The sequence below is a fragment of the Larus michahellis genome, chromosome 1 (genome assembly GCF_964199755.1).
Source record: "Larus michahellis chromosome 1, bLarMic1.1, whole genome shotgun sequence".
NCBI lineage: Eukaryota > Metazoa > Chordata > Aves > Charadriiformes > Laridae > Larus > Larus michahellis.
The window spans coordinates 190,508,951-190,536,160 of NC_133896.1; the positions used below are offsets into that span (position 1 = coordinate 190,508,951).

At 48.1% G+C, this 27,210-nt stretch overlaps 1 protein-coding gene across 1 annotated transcript in view; it reads right to left on the reverse strand.

The window, feature by feature from the left end:
- The window catches only part of SIAH3 (siah E3 ubiquitin protein ligase family member 3), a 51,685-nt gene extending 46,743 nt beyond the window's left edge, over positions 1-4,942 (reverse strand). The window contains exon 1 of the mRNA XM_074572937.1: positions 4,157-4,942. Coding sequence (XP_074429038.1) covers positions 4,157-4,291 — 135 coding nt within the window. The 5' untranslated portion in view covers positions 4,292-4,942. The remainder of the gene's footprint in view (positions 1-4,156) is intronic.
- Between the last annotated feature and the right edge of the window lie 22,268 nt (positions 4,943-27,210).

A 27,210-nucleotide genomic window follows, 5' to 3' on the forward strand; every position in this document is an offset into this window, starting at 1 on the left:
AGTCCCCTGCCACGTACGGCTGGTTTTTGGGGCAGGGACCGATGCCAGCTAAGAAGCGAGGACACAGCTGCCCACCTTCGCCTTCTCCCTGGTGTGCAATTAGCGGTGCTGGGGAGAATTGCTGTTAACGGGGGGGGAAATGCAGAGGAATTCTCTGAGCCTCATCTCCGCAGGGACCAGCAAACCCTGCTCGTTTCTTCCACACACATGGAGCGCCTTAAAACTTTCCCTGCACGCTGGGCCCTGCAGCATAAGTGGTGCTTCTTTAATTAATATGGCCTTGGAGGGAGCAGCCACTTATCCGGGGAGCTCTGTTGCCTGGCTGTGCCTCTCCAAAGGGAGAACGTCAGGGCGACCGTACACTTGAAGGAAGACAGGTTACAAGGTAATGCATATAATGCGATCGAGAATGAAGGTGACCTATAGAAGTGCAGTAAATATGTGGTTTTCTCTGCTTGGCAAGTGAATTTTGATCCCAGTGTAGCACTGCATCCTAAGGTCCTGCTGCCATGCCTGGGAAAGCTTGTGGGAGGACAAAGAGCGGAAAGTGGCAAGAAGGACAAACAGGCTTCAAAACAACCCCCCCACCACCCTATTCATACCCCTGCCAAACAGGCAAAACAGAGGGGGACGGTTGCAAAATTGTCATTCCTTGCTTACAGCTGCCTGTGTCAGCCTTGTCGTGCACAGGGAAAATAGCAGCAGATCAATAGAGGCGTCCGCGCTGACACTCTTACCGTCTTCTCCTTTAAGATACACTGAAAGGCTCATCAGCCTTCCCAGCTAATGAGCCTTGCAGTGGGAAGAAAGAAAAGGGTTTCTTTCTAAGCGTGCGCTTCTCTGCCAACCTCCGGACCTCTCCTAAAGGAAGAGGTAAGTGATGGGCTTTGGTCATGGTCAGAGGTCTGGGATGTGATTGCGGTGACAGTGTGATGACATAACTTTACTGGAGACCCTTCCCCGGTCTAGCTGTGGGTCTGTGACAACAGAAGCTGGTGCAACCTTTCCCTGGAGGGCACCAGGGCCCCCTGCCCTCTGCTGCCCGCCAAGGGCTTTATGTGATGTCAAATCTCTGACACACATACATGATCACCAACCATGGGTCCTCAGGCTGGGCTAGATCCCACCACCATCCCTGAGCACTCCCCTGGATGGAAGGAGTGAGAACAGAGGTCCTGCTGCAATTTGACTGTAATGGAGTTATGCGTGTTGGCACTGATTGAGGACCTGACCTATGTGAGGGATGTCAACGTGCATAATCACACCAGAATATGATGCCTGTCATTTATCATTTGTGCCAGTCAGCCAGGAGCCCCCTCGCCTGGGCGCTGTGGAGATACAGAATAAAATAATCCCTTTGCAAAGAGCTTACAATTTTGGAGTAAGCACAGACATTTAAGCCTTGAAGGGAAGGGAGAGAAATGACATTGCTCCCAGCCCTTGTTTCCTAGCAGGCTTGTATTCATCGACCGCGAACCTTAATACAGTTTTCACTCCACTTGTCAATGGTTAAGATAGATTTGGGGGCTGTCAACCAAATGTTACAGTTGAAATGACCCAGCCTGAAATAATAGACCATGAAACATCAAAGTAGTCACAATACTGTAAACCACAGCGGAGGAATACGTTCGACCCTTTCATTTTTAATGGTCCCTCAGATGTTGCTTTGTGTACGGGACGGTTTGGGGGGAATTTCCCTGTCCCAGCTTCATAAGTCTCTGGGCCAGATTCCTGGAGGGAGCAACCACAACCTCCCTGTGCATCCCTGCAGGAGAAACAGGCACCCCGAGAAGCAGGTTCATCTGACTTTGACACCAGTTTTTGGACAAGGTGCCTTGCCAGCTGGAGGTGACCAGCTCTCCACCGCCAGGCAAGAGCCACAGAAGCAAGGTGTCTCACTCGGAGACAACTGGTGTTGGCCCGTGGGCTCCTACAGCTCGCTGGTGCTGGAGGGTGGGCACCAGTAGTGCCATGCTGGGCACAAAGGGGTCTGACCCACACATCTCTTCTGGGTGCTGGCACAAAGTGGTGGTGCATTCCTTACAGAGCTGGTGGGAAACCAAACTGAACACCTTGAGAGCACATCAGTGCTAAAGCCTGCCGTATTTATCGTGCTGGATATGAGCTGGGTAACTCGGGAGCACCTTCAAAGTATATCTTACTTTACAGTCAGAGGGTTTTTTTCAGAGCAGAGAGGTTTCTTGTCAGCTTGTCCCATCTGCCTGCTGTCACAACAGGCCCATGTGGGATAAAACGTGCCATTGGGTTCCCACTACAACCCTGTCATGGGAGCAATTCCGCCCGAGGTCAAGACAATTCTCACTGGGGCTTCACTGACACGTCGGACCTTTTCCTAGAGGCTCCCATTTGTTTCCAAGAGAGTTTTGCATCCAGTGCCTACTTTCAAGAGCTGCCAAGACAGTACTGAGATTACTCGTCTCTCTACTGGGCTTTGGATCTAAGCAGTGAAGAGCTTGGCCATGGGAGATTTTAATACATTAAAATGCCCTATGTCTTTAACAGAAAGGAAGAGAAGCATCAATTTTTTTTGGTACATTCAAGTTAAAATGCTGCAGCTCCTACAACAGCAAATCTGCAACTCAAGAGGATCTGAACTGATAAATTCAGGTCTAGTCCTAGAAACCAGTGGAGCAGTCAGTGGACACCCCTCTGTGTGCTTATGGGGACCTCATCAGACAATGTCGCCAGCACTGAAATTGTATTGTGACCTTCAATAACCTTTTCTCTGCTCTTTTTTTCTTTTTTTAATAATTAAAATTATAGATGAAAGTAGCGGGAGACAGTCACATAAAAGGGGTCGAGCACTGAAGCATTCATTTACAAAATCTCCCCATGCACTTAGGAATGCGGCTATTTCTTTTATCCGTTTGGACAGCCTTTCAGATAATGACAAGGCTGTGGGTTTTTTAAATAGCTCGTGTTGTTGGACAAGCGTGATGTCAGGAGAAACAAGTCCGCACCCGAGCAGTCCAATCCCTGGGAGCACTTACCCTGACCAGCAATGCTCCCTGGGCTGAGCACAGCTTTGCGGGGAAAATCCTCCCGGAGCTGGTGCCCTGCTAGAAACAACCTCTCCCTGCCTGAGCGCAGCCTGAGACTGGAAATATAACTGCAGGAAATCTGGCTTTTTTTGAAGGGGATGCTGCTCTGAAGAGGGATTTACCCCACCAACAGACCTCTCAGTGGCCCGCGGCTGGGGAAAGAAGCTCCACGCAACCCCTCTGAGTTCCTCGCAGGGACCCCAGCAGAGCCAGGGATAAGTTGTCCTGGATTAATTTCATTTCTGAGCTTGTGGAGCAGCATCGTAAGTCAGGTCCACAAGGACTTTCCGCAAATCAGGAGTCACTTTGTTAAAGTTAGTCATTTGTTAACGGTGATAAAGTAATTAAAGCCTCCAAGTCGCTTTCTCCCCCCTGCTGCTCCTTCTCTAAGTACAAACATCAGGGCTCCGGCGTAGATGGAGCTGTTGACACTTTGTCAGTGAAAAACCAGAACTATGCGAGTAAGAGAAATGTTTTATGGGGGCTATAAATAGTTTTGCATTAAGGCAAATGTATTCTCCCGCCTAAAATAGATTCACCTTGCAAGCGGCTTAAGGACACTTTCAGCACCACAGCAACGCCTTCAGACTCCTCTCAGGAGACAGAAACAAGCTTTGCCCCCCCCCCAAATCAAACACGACCAGCAGCTGGAGACCCCTGTGCTGCCACCCCCCCTCTCCCCAACTCCCCACCGCCGGGCAGCAGCCGTCTGTGCTCGGGAGACCACCCAGCGTCCTTCCACCAAAAAAGGATGATAATTCATCCAACTAACTTTTCCAATCATTTTTTTCCAGAGGCTTTGCAACCCGCATGCTCATTACACGGGTGAAAGGAACGAGGAAACTTTGGGGAGGGGGAGCAGCGACTTCCCACGAACCCCTCGGAGCAGCGGCGTTGCTTCTCCTTCGCTCCGGAGAGAAGGAGCAGCCAGACAATGCGAACATCCCCTCTGCCAGGGCTGCAATGTGTTAACAGTGCTCTCCCCTCGCTGCCGGAGCACCTTTTCATTCCCTGCGGAGAAACGCTGGCAGTGGTAGTGGTGGGGGGGAAAGATGAGGAGATGCCAGAAGAGGAAAAATATTTTTTTAACTCACCTTCAGGCTGTGCGTTGGGTTGACGACGCAGACGAGTTGCCCGGCGGCTGAGAAAACCCTCTTTGCCTTGTAGTGCTGAAACCGCAGGTGAATGAGATCTAACACAGCCCCAAAGCACTGGGTGAAGAAAAGCATCACAACTTTTTGGCGTTTGCTGCGGCTGCTGCTGCTGCTGCTGGCGGTGGGCAGGGGAAGCAGCGAGGGAGCCCCTGAGTCCTTGAGCCCGGGGAGGGAGTGCAGTCGGCGAGAGCTACGCTCCGGCACGGCTTAGCGTGCCTTCATATTCATCATCAAAATAAGACGGGAAGAGGCTTGCAGCAGCGGGGACGGCCAATGGAAAGGACAGAAATGTTATCCTTGAGGTCCGGAGACAGCCAATAACGAATGCCTCCCCTCCAGAAACTCCCTGATGAATTGAGCCTGGCGGAGAATGTATTATTGAACATTACCATACATCAGCACATTGCATTTATCTTGTGATTACAGCCAGTCATACGTAAGGCTGTGGAGATATGCAGGCAAAATTGATTGCTTAACGTCTCCATTTATTAATTGCCTTAATTTAACAAAAGAGCGCTCGGATACCAAAGCGAAATATAAGGCGTAGGGAAGAAGCCCACCAGTGAAACTGTAAGAAAGTAGCAAAAATAGATTAAGTAGAGTATGTTTTACTGAGGGAGAAAAATCAAATATGCAAAGAGAGTTACAGTTCCTCACAGGGGTTAGGCAGAAGTAAAGCTCGCTATATAAATAGATTCACGTCTGTGCATTTGCGGGCTTTGATTCGGATTTTCACCGCTCTGAAGTTTTCTAAATTTGATATTTATTCTGCTACTTCAGAAGGGTCTCAGCACGCAAACAACATTTCCCCCCTCCCCCCACCTAAAAATAGGAGAGGCCGGGTCTCTGGTGTAACTTGGAATAACTCCATTTAAAGTCAGCGATGTTTTCCTGATTTACTCTTGCCAGTGGATCAGGTCCACTGGACACAAAACACGGTAATTACTGGATGCTGAAACTAGGAGAGCACAAAAAGGCACAGAGCATGCTTCTAAAAATAATGAAATCCATGATGCATGAGAGCACACACAGAGAGAAACTTGCACTGAGGGAAAAGTGGCTTCTAAATCAACAGAATAATTAAACATGCAGAAGGCTTTTGCTTGTCATTCATCTGCATATCGGTGGGCAGGAAATTACTAATTAGCCATTAGATCGTCCTAGGCATTAAAAAGGAATTAGGGAAGCGCAAGGAAAATAACATGCCTTTGCGTATTGTTGCCAGCGCGTATCTCTGCTGGTGGGCAGGGATCCTTCTCGAGCCATTGAGTCTCATTAAACTCGAGTCCCCGTAACCGGGTTTTCCGGGAGGTGACTGTGCCGAAGCAGCCGAGGGAATCAGAAAGCACATTCATTTCGTGGGACAAGCCTGTGTGATATGTTGCTTTGCTTGTTAATAAATCAAAGAGGGTTAATTTAATTAGCTCTCTGCCAGAACTTCCTATCAGGGTGCTATTTAGGCTTGCTAGCTAAGTACTCAGATGGCTTATTTAGCTTCGGTAATCCTTTTTCCCCTTCAAAGCAGAACAGATACAAGTAGCTTTTCTTTCATTTTTTTTTATACTTTTTTGCCTTTTTTTTAAACGTGAGCCCAGCGCTGGGGGTGAGGCTGCTGCTCCAGATGGAGCAGCCCCTGTGGAGCGTGGGCTTCAGCCAGGAACTGGATGGTGACAACTTGCCTCTTCCTAAATCAATACTGCAATACTGGCTCTGCCACAACTGCAGAGAGCCTGTGTGTAAAAAAAAAAAAAAAAAAAGGAGTAAAAAAGGAGTCCTAAGTAGATAAATAAGTGGGATATTTTGAATGCTGAAACAGCTGACGACACAATCGCCCCCCAAAAACATTGAAGATGGGAGGAATATGTATCTCTCAGTCCTTAATGTTTGCTTGTAAATGAGAACAGGAGATAATTTTTGCAGCGCTGAGAGACACTTGGAGAATATTTTCAGACAGACTTGAGGACAAGTGAGGGAATTGATTTGCTTAAACGTATCCTTTTCTCCGTTCCCAAAGTAACTGTGAGCATCCAGCTATTTATTATTTATTTCTTCCTGATTTGTAGTTGGTAGCTGCACAAACACTTTGTACCAGCGAATTTCAGTCTGCGAGTTGTCAGTGCAAGTATTCTGCCATCAAGGCCCCAAATGAGCAAAAGGTGCTCGTTATTTGTGTCGGGTATCACCACCCAAATCCCCTGGTGTTTTCTCTCTTTGACTGATTGACTCAACTGAACGTGTAGCTTAGGGGGCAGGACATCCTCTGTGGGCAGTACAAGTGTCACCCCTCATCCCTGCCATCCAACCAGCCTCGGGGCTCTGGCAGTGCCGTGGTCCAGCCCCCCTGAGACCCCACTGCCTTCCCAGGGGGACAGGAGAGCTGTCCTTGATCCCACAGCTGCAAGGGGATGTCTTCAACCTAAATATACATCCTGGACGCTGGGACAGTATACAAAAAGGGTTGTTGTTCTTACAAAGAAAAGATCACGTTCAAGGATGGGTGAGGGACATTTCTAGTGCTCAAACCCCCGTATGCATCTGTGCCCGTCTTGCTTTTTACAAGTGACCTTCTGAGGAGCAGCTTCCCACCAGCAATATTTGTGGAAAAGAACAAAAACCAGTGCTCAATGCATCCGAAGGTAACTCCTGCCCAGACCATGAGTTCACATTCATGGCAATGCTTTGGCAAAATTTTTAATTGCCCGTATTCTTTGTGTCCTGAGACCCACACGCAGCACCTGCTTACTACACTTCAACACAGGACTTAGCCCTGGCTCGCCATGGGACCCTACATCCTCTGAGCTGCGGCAGCCGGCCTTGTGCGCAGCTTTGCTTGCAAGCAAAAACTCAGCAGCCTGGTCTGGTGTGTGGGTGAGAATTCAGTTCTTTCTTCTGCTATTGCACATGGGGGTTCTTGACCAGCATTAATTTGAGTTCATGGTGGTCTTATCGAAGCTTGGGAATGCAAGATCTGCTGCCCTGCCCAGCCTCAAACCATGGGCGAGGTCCTCAACAGCTTTACTTAGCTGTACCAATGCAGAGAAAGGAGGAACAAGCCCACGTGCAAGGGGCGCTGGATGCATCCCATTTAACTGCTGGTTGCAAATTTCTGATAACTGTAGCCATTATTTCCAAGATAGTTAATTCTGTAACATGCAAGTAGAATGCGGCAAAAGGCCGTAGGCTAAATCATCATGAGGACCTGGATTTTGCCAAATTAGCAGCTCGAGTGGCATCACTGTAGTTCCCATGGGGTTACAATGCTCTCGCAGCTCAGCCGCTGGTGTGGCTGCATCAGGTTAGCACGATAATAGGATCAGCTAGACAAAAAAACTGGCCGCAGCAGTGCTAGCTTTCTGGTTTGACCACTTTGCTTGTGGTCGGAGCTGCCAAGGTGAGAGTGAAACACTCATGGGAAACCGTGGGTGTCCAGGCACTGTGCAACTGGGCAGGACAAAAGCCTGTGAGATGCATTGCTCAGTCCGAACCCGACATTAAATTGCAGGGCTTGGGTTTCAGTTGGATTTCTTTATCTTTCTGACCAGGCACATTTGGGGGTGACCTTCCTACATGCTGCTCTCTCTCCCTTCCTCCCCCGTCAGACACTGCAGGTTTCTTCTCACTCCCACCTGTACATCTTGATGACATCCACAAGATGATTCCCATGCAGATGGCATCAGGCTGCCCTCCATTACCGACAGCCATAGGGGAAACCTAACCTGCCTTGGACAACACCAGCAGTAGTCTATCCCAAGGACAGGAGAGGCAGATGCTGTTCAGGGCATCATGAGTATCCATGCAGGCAGCTTACCAGCCTGCCTGTTCAGACATGTTTCTGACTGCTGGTAGGATTTCTGGCAGGGCTGGCTGGCATGGGACGTACTCCGGTTCTACTGTTTATATTTCCTTGGGGAAGGAGCCAGGCCAAGCTAACCTGCAGCTGCCCTCCAGCAGGGACAGCCCATATGGGCGCCTTGAGGCAGGGAAGGACCCGTTTTACACTCTCAGCCCTGCCTTTTAGGGGTGGTAGCTGGCTATTTAAGCAGGTCACTGCCCCCATCTAGCTAAGGTTCAAGTCCATTTTCTACCTGGCCAGGGGCTGGAGGAGCAGGATCCATGCCAACTAGGCACCTCTCCTGTGAGTGTCTACCTCTGAGTGCATCAGCCTAGCTTCCTTTGTAGTTGTGGGGGGAATGGGGTGTGCTAAGGATGTGTTTCCCCTGACCTGGCTAGGACGTCAGGCAGCTTTCTGCATCCTTTAGATGCAAGCTTAATGTATGAAGCTTCATCTGCTCTCCCGGGTCTTGCGGCAGGTTCTGGCCTCTGGAGAGAGGTGTTTGCACTGTAAGTTCGCATTTTCCTTTGTTGTCCACCAGACCTGAGAAATGTCCCACTAGATCAGGGCGCTTGTCCCTCCAACCCCACAGTGACTACAGGAGATGGTATTTCAAATTGGCTCATAGGCAGGGGCTACCACCTGCTGTCCGTTCTCCTGGTATTCCCTCAGCACCTGGAGCTGTCATATTGGGGCACTGGAGGGCACATCCCTAGGGAAGCAGAGCCAGCAATTTTTAAAACTGAGAGGAGAGTTGTAGCCCTCCAACCTGCCCCCTGTAAAGCATGTATCACTTCATACCGACTGCTTTGTGCTTTGGTTGGAGCCCATCCTTTCCAAAAAGCCTGGGTTTGAGCTTTCCCATGAAGGACACCAACGGGACCGCCTGGTAAGTTCTTCGAAAGGTTATTTATCTTCACTGCTAGCATTTTTTATTTTACCTCCACTCTGAATTATTTTCCTGCAGAATCTTCTGTCTGCAGAAAGTCATTGTGCTTTCTCTTGCTGGGGAAGCCTCTGCCATCACAGACCTTCTCCACCTGAAGACACGGTTTTTGCCTAAAATCTCCTTCAGTGAACTTAATAGACAGACAATGTTTCCCTTGCAAAGCACCTTTCTTCCCCAAGATCAGGTCACTCTTGCAGCTTCTCTATGCATTTTCTTTACCTCCTCGTCATCTCTTCTTGAGCCTGACCTGGTCCTCACCACTGATGAGTACAGAAGCAGAAGGACCCATTTGGCTCACAGCTTCATGGTGCATTGCTTACAGGCGCGACACCTCCACTCCTTGGGAACTGCAAACCTCCCTGGAAAATGCTTGGAGGTACTCCCTCCTCACGTCTTCTCTGGTGTCTACGGTGATGAGAGGCGAGAGCATCAGCAAATCTTTCCCCCTCTTTTAAAAAAATGATCTGTTCTTTCAAAAGCCAAGTTAAAAGTTCTTGGCTTTACCAAAGTATTTTATTAGTGGTGGATTATTTTGACAAATACATTTTCAAAAATCCATTTTGACTCCACGGAAAGATATAAGCAGCAGCTGCACTATAATTGTATGCATGCTGTAAGCAGAATCTAATCTTAAATGTCTCAACAGTTTTCATTTTCTCAAAAGGACAGCTTTTATCAGGCAAAAACTATCAAAAGCAGTCTTTAAAGCAGTTAAATAACATGCCAATTAAGATATCGGTGATAAATGCCACAAGATAATCTTGCAAAACTATGAAGAAAATGGAATTTGCTGAACTGGAACCAATTCACAGTTCTGAGGTTCTTCCCGACATTTCCTCAGTCCTGCCTTCCTCCTCCCTGGGGCCGGCTCGCACTCATGCTCATCGCCCTCAGAGCTCCTTTGCAATGCTGCACATCCAACACCACCGCCGGAATAACCGGGGATGCATGTGGCCGTCGTTTGCACGCTTGGGCCACGTCTACACCATCTGTCACAGGTCAAAAGCCATTTCTGCACCCCATGGCCGCCTGCAGAGCATCGTCAATGCACAGCTGCTGAGCTCGGCTTTTCCTGCTAATCTCCCTTCGGCAGAAACTTACATTTCCCTCTGGTATTGAAGGACACTAGTATGGCAAGAGGTGTTTTTCTTTTATTCCTTTCAAAGCCATACTTCCTACATTATTATTAGCAGTACATGAGTTTTCTAGTCGCTGGGTCAAGAGGGGAACTCTTCATTTCTCCCTGGGGGACATTTGCTGCCTAGGGAAAAAGGTTGCTGTCTCCACCTTCTTAATTTTGTCCCTTCACACGGCTGCGTTTGGTATGCTCTCCCTTCCTCCGCTCGCTTATTAATGGGAGAGTTTATGGCAATATCTCATGCCACTTCTCTCTGCAAATGTTATACCCGAGAGAGCATCTCCTTTAACTCTCACCAGCAAGCCAGCAGCTCAATAAAGACACTTTACATTTTCATGCTGTTATTAGATAAAGTAACTGCCATCATTTCCTATTCATAGTGGCTGCCTGGTGCCCACATTACCATAAGGACATACTGCTTTCTGTTGCGAGCCTCACGCAATGCCCAGGAGAGAGTCCTGCTGCCCCGGGCCATATCGGCATGAGGCTGGGGGTGGATGAACCGTAGCTACCTCGGTTGCCTTGTGTCGGAGAGAAAAAGCACCAGGAGCCAGTAGTGATCGATGGTGGAAGCTCCTTTTCCTGCTGACAGCCCGGAAGTGGCTTATTCAAAGGAGGTCTCTAAGTATAAGCAGGTTTTAAGGGCTGGAGGGTTTCTCGTTTGCCGGGGAGCCCGTCGGAGAGGCTGTCTCTGGTCACGCTCTGCAGGCTGGCGTTTCACTCCCGGAGCTGCTCCCCGCCGGGGGAAGTGTCAGTCAGCAACGCAGACCGGTGGCAGTGCCGGTGTCACCCTCTAATCTCCTTAGTGTGCTCTCAGCTCTAGCACTGGATCGCAATCAGGATGCTGGGGGCCTCCCAAGGACCATGCCAGAGTCACAACAGGCTTTATTTTAGTCCGGCTGCTTTAAAACAGACAGAGAGATGCATGCACCGAGGCGTGCGAAGGAGAGACGGGTAACAGGAAGGAGACAGACTTGCTGCGCTCACATCAAAGTGTGAGCAGCATCCGGGCCTGCAGACGAGCCTTGCGGAACCAGGTCATGCTGCTCCTGCGTCCCCCGCAGAGGAGGAGGATCTGGGCAATGAAGAGGCGGAGGACTGTATCCAAACGACCCAGCAAGACAGACTGAAGTCCCTGCTCTTCTGGGTCACGAGAATGATAAATAATTCAGTCTTGCTTCAGAGCTTTGCATCCTACATCCACGTTTTCCTGGTCTTGAACTTTTCTGTCTTCAATATCTGGTGGAGGAAGATTTAGAAGACATTCATCAAGGATATTACAGCTTTTGGAGGTGGCACGACTCTTCCTCTAGTGGATGCCTATGCCTGAGTTAGCCAGCCGTGCCTCCTGAGACAGTGGGAAGAAGCAGGTCTGGGGCATCTTAGGTTAAAAGAGGTACCTAAAATGGGTTAGATGACTCACCACCTGAAAATACCAAATCGCCTCCACTGATTGTACACCTACATCTCTCACAGATGTAGCACCATGCTCCTCCGTAACCAGGTGAGATGAATCCCAAGCCCAGCAAGCTGGGCATTGCTGCATAAGCAGCAGCTCCAGCACGTGTCATCCTGCAGCCCCACAGGACACCTGGACAGTGGGTGTCACGGCAGGGGCTGCTTCAGTGAGGACCTGCTTGTCACCGACACTGCTTGGCCAGCACTGCAGGAAGGCCAGCCCTGGGCATGACCAGGCAAGTAGTCTCTGCAAGGGGTCCTGCCTGCTGCAGGGGTACGTGCACAGCCCACGCTGCTCTCCCTGGCCACAGCATCCCCCTGGCCTGGCCCTAGTGAAGGTCCCAGAGCTCAGGTGACCCCAAATTAGTCTGGATACAACACAGCACAAAAGCATCTGTGTCCCCTCTGCTCCTCATCCTGCTTTGGGTAATGGAGCTCCCCATTGCCAGCCATACCCCTTGCCAACACGGATCTGGGCTGGGGATGACTGGACAAGCACCAACCAAGGTCTAAATTTCTAAACCCTTTTAGTGAGAGCCTCTGGGAGAACCTCTGGGAGAGGGCCCAGCAGTGGCATCCCATGTGGTCCTGGTGAGCTCAGGGGCCACCACCACTATCTGAAGTTCTCACCATCTCCTGCCATCTAAAGGCTCCCAGATCCCACTGATGACCACCAGCCAGGTGGACGTGTAGCCTTTCTAAATCTGTATTTGCTCATTTGAAAAACGTGCCTGCCAACGCTAGTGTTGCTGAGGTATTGCTGCAAAGCTCAATTAGCTAATGGCACAGAGATTCAGAAAGCGACGTGGATGGGAGGCAGTACTCAGTGCCAAGTGCTGTTAAGACGATTACCATGTCCCAGAGTACCACCAGAGGCATGCATCCCTCATGACCTGCACCCTGTAACAGCTTGCCTGGACCTTGTCCTTTCACATCTGTACATGCACCAAAGGCATCCTGGCAGCCGGTGGCATTTTGTGAGACCAAAAATAGCTAAGGTTGAGCCCACCTAAGTCAAAGATGGTGCAGGAACTCATCTGTCCAGAAAGGATGCTGAACAAGAAGGGCCTCACCTGGAGCACTAAGTCCTCTTCCCATGTTCACATGTGGTGCTCCCATGACACCGACGGCACTTGTAGACAGGTATCTGATGGCAGAATTTCACTCTTAGACCATTTATTTCACCTTCAGGATCTTCTCAGGAGGAAAAAACAGAGGTGGCTAGTCCTCCCTGAATTGAATTAAACTGTCCTTCAGCTTAATATACCCTTGCAATTATGCTGGTGTCAGCAGAGATGAAGCAGACCGATGCCTGCCATCACTAGCTGGTCATAGCGGTGAAAGCCACTCAGCTCCCTCCGGGCTACATCGTGCAGCGACCGTTTCTTTCTCTGCATCTGGACTAGCATCTCATGAGCTGGAGACAGGCTGTGGTGTCCAGGACCCACATCACATCTGTCTTGCCCTGACTGACATGGCAAATAACAAGTTAAGAAACGCTGGGGAAGGTTGTCAAAGTATGACATTTTTTTACCCCCTTCTTGCATGGCAGGTGGAAAAGTGATGCTGTGCCCTGCTTCAGATGTGGCCGGAGTCAGGGATGGGGCAGAGGACGTTGGTAGAGCAGTGGAGAGGGGCAGGAGGTGAGAGTTAGGAGGCCGGAACATGTGCCTATAAATAATCCCTAAATCTATAAATAATGATAGAAGGAGATACAGCTGGAGTTATTAACCCTGGTTATAAAAGCTTAACTCACTATTTCCTTGGAGCAAGACGGCACAACTCCCCTTCATGCTGGTGGGCATATCACCCCACCGGGTCCCTCCGGGCAGGTGGTTTCTCACCCGGATTGGTTTTCAACAGTGCTTGAAATAAATTTAAGATATGTAGCATTGGAAATGACAACAACCAAATAAATACTTGCAGGGACATAGCACTCTTGGTTTCCCTGGGGAACGCAGTTTTAATACTGGCAGTGTTGCCTCTGTTTTGGGGCACAGCCACAGGACAGGCCTTATTGCTTTTCTTCCTGCCTTTGTAAATTTAACTAAATTAATTTGATTTATATAGCCAATAAACAGGCGCTTCTGTCCCCTGCTCTCAGACTCAACTGTCAAATGCACTGTTCCTGCAGCCACGTCTCCCCCAACAAGAACAACATCTTTCAGTCAAAAATAATCATTTAAAGGGGCACCTGTCCTAATTGCCTAACGTCTTAATTTCGTGTCTGTTTTCCAGCGAATAACTAATGCTTTTCGTAACGAGATCAGTTGTCACCTCTGGGGATACAACCGCCTTCTTCCTGGAATGCTTTTCACGCCGGAGGAACGCGCATGGAAACCGAGAGCAATATTGTCGGGGAAAATCCCAGCTGACGCTACGTGTCTCTGGCTGTGATAGAGCCGAGTCCCGAGAGGGGAGCAGAGCCTGACCTCCGCGCAGCCAGCGGGGATCGAGGCTGCGAGGTCCCATCCTGGGCTTTAGCTCTGCTACTTTACGCTGAAGGGAAAACTCCCGGAGCCTGCTCACCAAGATTTTTCCAGCAAAAAGTGACTATTTTGAGTTAAACGTCTCCGTGTGAATACGTCCCTCTGCTGGCAGTAACAGCAGAGGGAGAGTTCCCAGTGTGATTTGTGTGTAATAGCGCCGGGACTAAAACTGCACGCGTTGCTAATCACGGCACATCAAAGAGTCTGGCAGTAATTTAAGGCTTGATTTCTTTTTTTTTTTTGGGGGGGGGAGGCAGGGGGTGGTGCGGCTCAGCGTTTCAATTTCTATTTGGCATTTCTTACGAAAAAATATCTGAGCCTTCAGCAAAACCTAAAAGCAGGTCAGCAAGACCATCCTGACTATATCTTGACTCATTATTAGAAAATAAACAACTCCTGAGGATCTTTTGCCGGCAATTAGCTAGCGGGCAGCACATGGCTCCTCCCCAAGCCCTTCCACCACTGCCACTGACCCACCGAGCTACTGCCCTCAATCAAGGAAAGCCCCACAGAGCAGATGAGTCCTGACCCATGGTCCTGAGGCCATCGTGCTCCGGCTTGGGGAGGTCTCGAGAGGCTTCCTTCCGGAACACGTGCTGGTTTACATTTTAAATGGCAATTTATAAAACCGTGATACAACTAACACTGAAAATCCAACTTGTTTGAAAGCAATCCCTGTCACGCAGCGTGACAATGGCATGCCTCAGGGTTTGCCTTTTCTTTTTTTTAATGTAAAGATATCAGATGATCAGCTGACTATCCCGGTGTTATTTCACCTCTCTGTATGAAGCAAGACTATCAGAGGCACTTTTCTTAATTACTCAGCAATCCCACCGAGATTCATTTATCTCCAGGATTAAACTATGCCAGGCATTTAAAGTGCAAACCAAATGATTGTATTAAAAGTTTGCCAGAAGGACTATCAGCATTTTATGTGTGTAACATGCCTGTTCGAATGATTTGGAAAGGTGGCTGTGATATATTCCATTTAATTATTTCTTTCGATGGTTTTATAAATGTGCTCACTGCTATCTACAAGCAGTGTACATCTCGGTTATATATGACATGTTTGTTTTTAACTAAAAGCGAATCAATAAAGAGACTCCACTTTTTATTTAATGTTGCTATTGGATGGCTGCTCACAATGAAAAACCCACAAATATTAGTTGAATCGTAAAAATCCAAACAGGTTACTTAACAAAGCATAAAGAATAGATGCCAGCCTTTGTTTTGGAATTAGATTATAAACCATGTCCCTGCATCTGAAATGCAAAGCAGCAGAGACGGAGCTTAAGGCATGAAGCAGCATCTTCGCCCCTCTGCCTGCCAGCAGAGACGGAGCTTAAGGCATGAAGCAGCATCTTCGCCCCTCTGCCTGCCAGCAGAGCGAATCAGAGGAGCCGTCCTGCCCCAGAGAGCACCTACCACCCGCCCTGGCCCCACAGCCCGGCACAAGAAAGGAGGAGCTGTGACAAACGGCAGTCCCAAAGTCCAGACTTGGAGTTTTCTTGCATTTTTCTGGATGCAACGTGCCTGCCCCTGATCGGACCGTGGTCTGGTGTGCAGCCCAGGCGCTGACACCTCGCCTGCGTTTCTGCCGTGCCTGCTGAGGGTGAGATGCTCCAAAGCACAAGAACAACTGGGATATAGTCATGATGGAGGACCTGTCCCCTCTGGTGATCTTGGGTGACAAACTAATTTCCCTCTAATAAGAAAAAAAAGAAAAGCATATTTTTGTTCCTCTGAAACACTGCTGGAGGAGGGTTGGGCACCCTGTGTCTCTTGGCCCTTTGCTCCCTGGCTGACCTGGAGCCCCTCAGTAGGAGGACAAAGGTGTGGACCTGGGGACAGCAGCAATCAGGACACAAAGGGATCAGGCACAGAGAAGGTCTGGGCGTTCCAGGGTGCAGGGCGCCCATGACACCGGAAGCTCAGCTGTAGGGGCACGCACAGCCCGCATGGGTGTCCTCAAACTCCTTGGGAAGTCCAGCCTTTCCTAGTCCATGAATTTTCCTGACTTGGTTTTCACTCTTGCAACCCCACTCACCTTCCACCGACAGTCCTGGAGCGGTGATCTCTTGCCCTCTGTGGTGTGTCTGGAAATGGCCACATCAATAGATGAGATGGACTTCTCCACCTTGAAGGTCAGGGGAAGGAGAGTGGTGGAAGAGGAAAACAGCACCCAGATGAATTCACACTTAGCAGTTATTGCTAATATCACTGGTTTTCATCATGAGAAAGCCTGAGCAAAGGAGAGGACTTAAAGAGCTTTTGCTTCTTGTACATCTGCCTTTTCCACCATTTGCAGATCCCTTCAATTGACTTCTCCTGGAAAAGAGAAAGCCCTTCTAGATCATTTTCCAAGGCTTTGTAAATAATGTAAGTGGAGCCCTGAGGGGTGTTCGATTTGTGTTAGAGTGTCAGTCTCATTTACGGTTAATTTGGGATGGAACCACTCCACTTTCCTTTGCTGGACCCTAGCATGGAGTCAGATCTGTTTATGAGATGCACTTTATTACCAGCAGAGGTACCCTCAGGGCACTACATCAATTTACAAGTACTTAGTCGCTGCTTTCTCTTAACCCTCTGACTGCCAGCATATTTGCATTTGGTAAGTTAAATAAACAGTAGTCCCTGGCTGACTGGGGTAAATGGCAATTTCTTTAGCTAGTGGTTCCTGACTAGAAAGGAGCAAGGCATCCATCCATATCCTACTAATACTGTCGTTGCAACATGATATTTCAGCTGGGGATCCCTGGGATCTTTATGTCACAGTGCAAGGGACAGAAAGGGCATGGGGGTGGGTCAATAGTAAGTACCTGAGCCTCCCTCTGCAGATGGACATGGGGGTTGAGTGACCCATCACTACCTGCACAAAAGGTCTGGGCAGTGGCTGGAAGAGCACCTGGAAGAAAGCCCACATGTCCCAAATTTCAGAGCTCTGCTCCCCTCTCCAGCTCCGGCCTCCTCCTGCTTCCTGAAGTCAGAAGTCAATGGGGAATCATCCGAGTGGTTTCACTCCAACCCAAAACCACCATGAAATCTCACTGGTCTCCTGGACATTTAAAGGATGCTGTGAGCCCTCCGCGGGGGCTGAGCTGGGGAGAGCTAACCCTTCCACCATGGCACCATCCCCACTGGTAGCAGAGAGGGAGAGGGGCGTTTGGGGGGAAGAAGGCAAAGTAAATAGAAATGAAACACTGTAAAAAAGGAGCTCAGGCTCAGGTGTGACTCGATCTGCTAGAGTGGAGAAAATTGTCCCTGATGTTTTCCAGTGAAAAACAGCTTTTTCACTCAATAAACATTTTCAAGAACAAGATACTTTCAATGATTTTTCATGATCTGAAAAGTTCTCATTGCCGAGAAACTCACAAATATTTCCATTTCTCAAGCTCTGGGTTTCTGATGGAGAAAGTTGAAAAAACACCAGCAGGGACAAAAAAAGTCCCTAAATCCGTGGGGGCAAAAAAAAAAAAAAATCCCTATCAGCTCTGGCTGCAGTATAGAAACAACCTTGCAGATAGGACCCAGGAACAATTTCCATCCTATTTGCTCACTTCATGGGCAAGGAAAACTTTCCCTTTTGTTAGGTCTGCAGAGCAGGCTTCCTCCAACAACCTCATGAGAGGCAGCAATGGTTACACCTCATAGCGCAAGGCAGAGGTGGTCACTCCGTGTCCTACGTCAAGAACAGCCTTCTTCTAGACTCTTAACAGAAAATAATGTGAGAGGAGAGAAATGGACCCCTGCTGTACCAGCTTTTGGGCCATTTTTCTGCTCCAGTCAGACTTCGATGAAAGTTGGGGCAGAAGAGAGGGGCAGTAAAAACAGGGATCTGTAGGAAATGATAACAGAGAGTGTGTCAAGAGGGTTTAAATGAACAGCTTACATCGGATGGAGAAGTAAACGTGGTTAACACAAAGCATTTTAAAGCCAATGGTAAATGACAACTATGTTCCTTTGCTCCTTATTATTAAATCGTGTTGGATTAATCTGGCTTTAAGTGGTATTTCTGTCTCTCTCCTCTGTCACACAGATGCATCATTCCTGTGAAGAGCTGGCTGTGATACCTTTCACGTGAGCTTCAACCAGCAGCGTGGGATCAGCCTCTGTTTGCAGAGGTTTCTCTACCCTACTGCTCTCACAGATTGTGTTTCTAGATATTACATGGGAAAAAGACGTTTGCGAAACTGGGGCATTGACTGTTCAGATTCAGCTTGGATGATTCTGTTCCTCCTAATCAAAATCTGACTATCTTGGAGAAATGTTCTCCTGGTGAAAACTGCAGCGTACCATCACCAGGCAAAATTGTGTTGGTCGACCTTGGAGAAGACAGTAACGAAGAGGTGACTTTAAGAAAGTCCACTTTTATTATGGCCACCCTGAAGAATGAAAGGAACAGCCCAGAGACCTGTATTGCTTTTGTGGAAGTCGCTCTAAAACTGTAAATGAAAAGTCATTTTCCACTGATCTCTCAGGTCATTTGGACAACGTTCAGTTATTCTCTTCTGGACCTCAAAGATGAACTAAAAAAAAAAAAGGAGGACGTTAAAATAACAGCAATTCCTGGAAATTCTCCTGAGCTTCCTGGCATGGTCCTAGTAACAGAAGCAGAATGCCTGCATTCAGCATTTGGCATCGATTGAATATATGGATTGGTGATGTCTCAGCTTCTGTTTTAATCTTTCCATTACCTATGGTATTTTTTACAGGGAAAGCCTTATTATTTAGAAAACAATTTCTATCAGCCTTCAAATAGAAGAGAAGCTGCAGCGTCTTAATGGAAGGTAAATTACTGGTGCTTTCACAGCCAGAGCCTCTCCCTGGTCGGATGGAAAGGTTAACCATTTAGCACCTCCCCAGCCTGAACACCGTTTTCCAAGTCAATGAGGATTTGTCAAAATTTGTCACCGTAGATTCAACAGTGGGACAAGCTTCTCCATGTCTGCTGTGAGGGATGGTTACTCCAGGCCAAAGGGAGCTAAATTTTTAGCAGTGGGGAAATCCCGTATGGAGAGAGCACCTGGCAGGGGAATGACTTGCAGGGACACATGTGTTGGCCCGCCAACTTATCTACCAGCACCAATGGCCCCAGTCCTGGTGACGGCCACCCCTTGGCTACCAGATGGGGGCTGTTGGCCACGAGGGTAACTCGGGTGATCTGTCTCCATTTCCCTCCCCCAAAGCAAATGAACAATTTCACTTGAGCACTGAAATCAGATTCCAGCCGAGGTGTCTAGGTGGGGAAGGCAATTGCTTTAATCCATTAAGCTACTTTAGCTCCCCGCCTTTATCTGAAACTCACAGACAGAAAGTGTCACTGGGAACTTGACGGACTTAACCGCTTAGTGCAATCAGCGTTCCCATGTGCAAATTGGGGTTTCTTGGTTACATTGCCTAAAAGGGAAAACGGGCAAAAAGAAAAGGCTATATTACAACCTTGGATGCACCATTTTGGAACCAAATCCTCATCAGAAAACCTGTGCCAGCCAAAAAGCGTCTCAAAAGATGATGGGGACAGGAGTGGTGTGGAGTGTTTGATCTGAAAATGGCTGCAAGCCTGAGAGCCTGTCTGTTTTTAAAAGCCAAGAAAATCCACGACAAATGCTAAAAAGCGTGGAGTCAGTTAAATCAGTGGGAGTGCCAGCAGACGCTGGGGTGACATGTTGATTTTCCTATCTCTCCCTGTTATTTGGTAAACCAGAGGCATCCCACACCTCCAGCTGTCACAGATCCATAATTTAAGGTGTGCACTGGCATCACAGCATTTGGATGACTGCGAATGGTGCATAATGAAAGTCACTTTTGGCATCAGGCTTTTGAAGCCCCCCCCCCCCCCCGCCACCCCCAGCTATTATTGTGCTTAGATTTTTGACAAGAGGGAAGGATAAAACCCACCTCCAGCTCTGCCTGTGGGTGGGCAGCAGACACGAGGCTCAGACAACCCCTCTCCATCCTGCATCCTTGTACTGCCTCAGCCCCAAATTTCCACACAAAAGCCACAGAGGGACAGGGAAGAATTTGGGAAAGGACACAGAGCTGGCACCGAAGGTGGTGGCAGCTCCCCAGGCTCTCAGGTGAAACTGCTCCAGCAGCGGGACCCCCTCCCCAAGGGCTGAGCCTTGGGATGCCTTATCCCCACCCCAGGCCCCTTCTCAAAAGCATCTTGAAACCTTGGCCAGACGTCCCAAAGCCCTCATGTCCCACCCCCACCACACCAGCCAGCTTGACACAAAACCTAAAATGCTTCGTTACCCTTCAAGAGGTTATTAAAGGCAATGAAGTGGGGGACTCTGGAGGCATGAAGGCTACGTCCAGTGTCACTAAATCAGGGAGTGGTGTAACATCTCAACAACATGCCTCCTTAAACATGCCTTCTTACAAGGCCTTGAAAGTCAAAGGCAGAGGCGCCGGGAAGATTTCTTGTTGTACTGACCTTTATAATCCACTTAGGCATTTTCTTCCATAAGGAGTCCCTTCTACGTTTTGCTCTGACGCCCTGACTAGCTGCCAGGGTGCCCAGTTTGCTCCCTTCATTCCCTGGATGAGGAGATGACTGATCTTTGGTAGCTTCACCCTCGCCTGTGTTTTACTGGGGAACAGTGTTCTGCCCCTGTGGCCACCGAGACTATCTCAAAACAGTGGTCATTACCCGGAGTCTCCCTTCATCCACCCCTCCTGACTTCTTTTTCCTTACACACTCAATCCTAGGGCTCTTTTTTGTTACTATTTTTTTTCCCTTCTCATTCTTTTTCCCTGCAAGTTGCCAAAGGCTGGCATTTCTGGCCCTTCTCTCACTTTAGAGTCAGGGCTTTGTTCTTTCCTTGGGTGACAGTCACCAGCCTAGGACTTAGCAGGCTGGCAGAAGAGACAGAGCAGCAGTGCCCTGGGGGAGAGACCACAGCCGCTTTGCAGAACAATGGATTACTGGCGCTGGAGTACTGTGCCCAGCTCTGGAGCCCTCAGCACAAGAAGGACATGGACGTGTTGGAGCGGGTCCAGACGAGGGCCACGAAGATGACATGAGGGCTGGAGCACCTCTCTTATGAGGACAGGCTGAGAGAGTTGGGGTTGTTCAGCCTGGAGAAGAGAAGGCTCCAGGGAGACCTTATAGCAGCCTTCCAGTACCTGAAGGGGGCTACAGGAGAGATGGGGAGGGGCTGTTTGCAAGGGCATGTAGCAATAGGACGAGGGGCAATGGTTTTAAACTAGAGCAGGGTAGGTTTAGGTTAGACATTAGAAGTTCTTTACTGTGAGGGTGGTGAGACACTGGCACAGGTTGCCCAGAGAGGTGGTGGAGGCCCCATCCCTGGAGACATTCAAGGCCAGGCTTGATGAGGCTCTGAGCAACCTGATCTAGTTGAAGATGTCCCTGCTTGCTGCAGGGGGGTTGGCCTAGATGACCTTTAAAGGTCCCTTCCAACCCAACACATTCTATGATTCTATGATTCTAATTTCCTCGTTTATATAGCCCTGAGTCCAGCTCCAGGCCTGAGGACAGCACAGCTTTCCTTGTGTTTCTCTCATCACCCGCAAAGAAAGTCTCCAACTGTTTCCTAACCCCATGACTGTTACAATTGTCACCCCAAAACTGAGATGTACCATGATTTGTAGGGTTTTTATTCCACAACACAGCCTCTGTTCCCCAGACCCAGGGCACTGCTGGCTGATGGTTAATGGTAATAGCCGCGTGGATGAGAACCAGGAGTAAATTGAAGGCCCCCTTGAAAACAGGGGAAACAGATGTTCAGAAGGCTCACACTCCTCATCGTTAACTTCAGAATGTAAATGCCTGTTAATTCCTCGTTTTATTGCCCAGCCTTACGCTCAATGTCAGAGAGAACAATCCTGCAGGGATGCTCCATACATCAGCTCTGAAGGTCACAGCAGTGGTGGAAACGTACCTAAAGAAGAGAGGGGAAAAGGGGTGGGGGGGCAGCTGTTGCAGCCAGTGGCCTGTGGTTGGAAACAAACGGGTCTCCAGAGGAATTTTGAGACAAAATGAAGGATCAGGGTCTGACAGCAGAGAGGGGAATGGGGAGCCCTGACCTGGACAAACAGAATTACTGGAGTTGAAGGTTATCATTAGCTGGATTCCTGACTGCTTTTGGCATCCAGATTTTTCTCGGAAAAAAGCCAGGATAATTTTTTGCTTGGGATGAACTTGTAAAAGACAGCTCCCTGAATCCAGCATGACTTTGTTGGGAGCTGAGTGTGTCCTGGAGAGCAAAGGATTTTTCTCTGTGTAGAGTGGAGTTTTACTACCTGATGAACAGAGATTTAACAATATCTGTTCTGTCATTTTCTCACTCTCTTGCTTCTTTTTTCAGACTTCTATTCCAACTCTTTCCCCCTGCTTTTCCATTTCAGCTTTCCTTCCCTCTCTTCCCAAGCACGGTCACTGTTCAGTGCCAGCTGACAGTGCTCAGGACCACAGACGTGGTGGTGAGCAGGGTGGGGATGGAGTTGTCACTTGGACCTCCGTACTGAAGCTCACGCTCCCTCGGGATCCAACTCCTTCTGCACAGAAAGGATCCTACAAGAAGAGCACTCATAAGGAGATTTTCTTATGAGTGAATGAGATGACCAGAGGGCTGGAGCACCTATGCTATGAGGACAGGCTGAGAGAGTTGGGGTTGTTCAGCCTGGAGAGGAGAAGGCTCCGGGGAGACCTTATAGCAGCCTTCCAGTACCTGAAGGGGGCCTACAGGAAGGATGGGGAGGGACTCTTTATCAGGGAGTGTAATGATAGGACAAGGCGTAACTGCTTCAAACTGAAAAAGGGGAGATTTAGACTGGATATTAGGAAGAAATTCTTTACTGTGAAGGTGGTGAGACACTGGAACAGGTTGCCCAGGGAAGCTGTGGATGCCCCATCCCTGGAAGTGTTCAAGGCCAGGCTGGATGGGGCTTTGAGCAGCCTGGTCTAGTGGGAGGTGTCCCTGCCCATGGCAGGGGGGTTGGAACTAGATGATCTTTAAGGTCCCTTCCAACCCAAACCATTCTGTGATTCTGTGATTTTACTCAGGACAACACATGAACAAGTTAGTGGTGTTGCGCCTAGGAGGTCCCTGCACTTACTGCAGCAGCTCAGCTGGCCCCCGCTGTGGCAAGAGGGACCTGGCGTTGCTCGTGGAAGAAGGTGTAATGGAAAGCAAGAGCCTAAAAGACACAGGACGTGTAATGGGTCCCCTAACCCCCAGCATGGAGGAGTGGTTTACTGGACCTGGATGTACAGCAGGGAGCACTGCTGATAATATTAAAGCCAGATTTACAATGCAAAGGCTTAACTAGTGAGCTGTATTTCCATGCAAATGGATTTCTGTGAATGCATGTATGGAAAAACAGCAGCATGGATGAGTGGAGCAGAGCTGAGGCGGGCAGGTGCATCCAGCGTGAGCAATTTACTGTGTTGTGAGATCAGTGGAAACTCTCTTATGAGGACAGACTGAGAGAGTTGGGGTTGTTCAGTCTGGAGAAAAGAAGGCTCCGAGGAGACCTTATAGTGGCCTACCAGTATCTTAAGGGGGCCTACGAGAAAGCTGGTGAGGGACTTTTTAGGATGTCAGGTAATGGTAGGACTAGAGGGAATGGATTAAAACTAGAGATGGGTTGATTTAGATTGGACGTTAGGAAGAAGATCTTCACCGTGAGGGTGGTGAGACCCTGGAACAGGTTGCCCGGAGAGGTGGTGGAAGCCCCATCCCTGGAAGTGTTCAAGGCCAGGCTGGATGGGGCTCTGAGCAATCTGATCTAGTGGGAGGTGTCCCTGCCCATGGCAGGGGGCTTGGAACTAGATGATCTTTAAGGTCCCTTCCAACCCTAACAATTCTATGACTCTATGATTCTATGTTCTCTTGATGTCTAGAGTTTCGCTTAATAAGCAGAGAAAACATGCATATTTATCCTAACCCTTAACTGCACGTATGAAGTATAGGCCAAACATATATTTGATGACAGCATGACCACAGCGGTATTCCTTGGGGATCTGAGTAATAAAAAGGCACCTAGAAGTTTTCCACTTAACAGGCCTCTGTATATCATCATGGACACTTGTCCGCACTTGAAATGTGACAGTTAATAACTATGAAGCAACTGGAAATAATAATTGAGGAGATGGTTGACTAGAGCAGTATTAATTATCTGTAACAAATACATCGAGCCAATATGCTGTTGTACACATAAGATTAGCTTTGGCTAGTACATTAAAAGGTCAGCATGAAACGAGGGGTGGGAGAACAGCATCTCTGATTTGTGGACATACGCTGTAGACAGTCAGGAGTGAGGTATTCCAGCCCTCATCCTGGTGTTTATAAAAGCACAGGGGTATGTTGTCCTAATCAATCACTTTCCATTTATGAATTCCAGCTCATACTTGCCAAACACAAATTGCATGCATGCGTACAAAGATTATTTTTGATTAGCAGCTAAGACCCGTTCCTGAAAAGGCCACAGGCGCAGAGGGACTCCGCAGCTGTGCCTACAACCACCATAACATCTTGGCTCGGAACAAACCTCCATTATCCTTGAGGAATAAAAAATGCACAGTAATCAGGCAAGGGAGATGTCCAAAGTACAGTTAATTTTGGTGAGGCATATTGATCATTTTGCAGTAGCAATGAAGTGAGGCAATATTTAGAGGTCTCCGAGGGTATGCTAAGCAAGAAGGTTTTGCCTTGGGGCTTCAATGTGATGCATTAGAGACAACGCGGACAACATAGAGAAACCGGTCAACAGACCACTCAGCGACGATCTGGAGTATGACCACATCCCCTAAGTGCAAGACTCTTATCAATATTCAAGTGTGCGTAGCAAAAGACCATAAAATAAACCTGTAAGATGTCAAAGGCTGGTCACAGAGGAGTCAGGCAAACAAGGACTTCACCTCGCCTAGGCACGCCCAAGCTTTTGGTGAGACAGGGGATGGGGGTGTGCAGTATATTAAGCCTGAAGCCAGCAAGAATTCAGACAAGATAAAATCCTGACATCAAAAATATGGGTATGCATGAATGCATTTTTGTCATATTGCTACTTTCATGTCATAAATACTTTGCTTAGTCTTTTTTGAGATCGTTTCGTACAAAATAAATGTAATCTGCATTGCGTATAATATTCGGATCATGGGATGCGGGCATACATCGAGTCAACACCTCCGAGCTGGGTGTAAGGATGGAATTTGGTCTCATGAGGGACAAGGACTGGTGTGGAAGTGACTGTAGTGACAGACTAATATCCCTTCTGAATTACTAACACGAGACATTCAAGGGCAAATTATTCCTTTCCAACCTTTCTATCTATGGAATCTTTCTCTTCTCCCAAAAGATGTAACATGTATGTTAAAAGGGAGTTGAAGACAGTAGGCAACTTCTCGTGCAGGGAATTATAATGCCTTTCAAAACGAAGATTTATGTTAAGTATAGGCACCTTGCTTCATGGCTAAGACCTGAGCGCTCACTACTAAAAATGCTGTGAAGCACAAGGGCAATCTGGTCACTGCCTTTTACTGATGGCATCAAATTGTATCAAGCAGAAGGTTTATTCAACTCATTAATATGAAGAGACTTTTGATCTTGTTTGTCTTTTTAGGGTAAGCAGATGACATTAGAGTTTGCTTCAGATTCTGCCTTCCCGATCAGCGTAACCTGCTTACTACAGATAAGTGTGACAAGTTTAATTTATGCCGCCACAGAACAGTGATGAAAACCGCTGAATCTAAATAAGATTTTTGATATAGCTTTCTTACCAGAAGAGGAAAGAGCACAGTAATTCATACACGCACATACACTCACTCATACACACACAGCCACTGAATCTTATGACATTATTAATGAAGAGGTTTGGCTTTGTTATTTTTAATGCCTAAAATATCTTCTTTGTTGGATGGCTAACTTTAATGTCATATTGGTCTCAGATTTCTCCCTGAGGGAACTTGCAATCCGTATTAACAACCCAATTCAACAGAGAGGCCCATTTAACACTCTTATTAGCTCAGTACAAAGATTAATTAAGCAATAACCTCTTCCAAACAGCTCCTCATCAGTGGTTAATAACATGTTTGTTAGTTAACTTCCTAAGGCTAGATCTGCGATGGGGAATGTTCTAGTGAGCTGGTTAACTGTTTTAGCAATTGTTAAAGGTTTTATCACCGGTATAAATTGTACTTCATGATTTGTAACAGGGGCAGCGTTCATACAGAGTTATCTGCAGAAAAGCAGATTTAACCATGTAGATAGGAATCCAGTCACTTAACCAGTGGGGGTCTAAGACTCAATTAGAGAGAAGGCCATGCTGAAGATAACTGTATCTCTACAATGGTCTTTACAATATTCTTTACAATGTATTTTTAAATAAACCTCGGACTCCTGTTGGCTTTTTGGATGTTTTTATTTACAACATTTTTCTATTGCCATGTAATAACCCTCCCACGATTCCTCTTCCAGCAAGCCCACATGGATCTGCCAGCCCACAAGCAGCAACACACGCCAGCAGTGGAGGGACGGAGCGGGCTGTGGGCCACAGCGAAGAAATAATTGGCATCTGGCTACGTATTTCCCTGCCCACCAATAATCCAGGCCAAAAGCTGCGTAAAATTTAATTTTTGTAAGGCCGGAAAGAAACTTTCCCAGCTCTTGATCAGTAGCGTGTGATGAATCGCAAAGTTACCGAAGTCTTGCAGAAGGCAGAGGAAAAAAACCCAACAATTCAATTTAATTTAGGGTTACATTGATTTCTCCTCCATCCCTTTATGGGACAGTGTCAGCATTTATCAGATTAAAGCAGGCTACAATGTCTGCAGATAAAATATTTCTTTTGGAGCTGCGGACCTTGTGCTTTTACGCCCTGCTTAAAAACAGTGACATCATGTAAATCCTCCTAAAGACGCAGACTGCAAACATCTAGAACACGCCTGCCCATGGGCTGGGAACAGCTCGCCGAGCCCACGGGCCCCTCCGTGGCACCGAGGCCACCAAAGAGGCACCCGACACACTTCTGCATGACGTTAAAGCAAGCCTAAGGCAGGTGGTTGCCCACATTCTGCTCTGTCCTGTGGCCAGACCAGACAAATCACCCCCTGGAAACTGTAGCGAAAACATATGTATGTATTTCAGTAACAATCAGGGCCAAAAG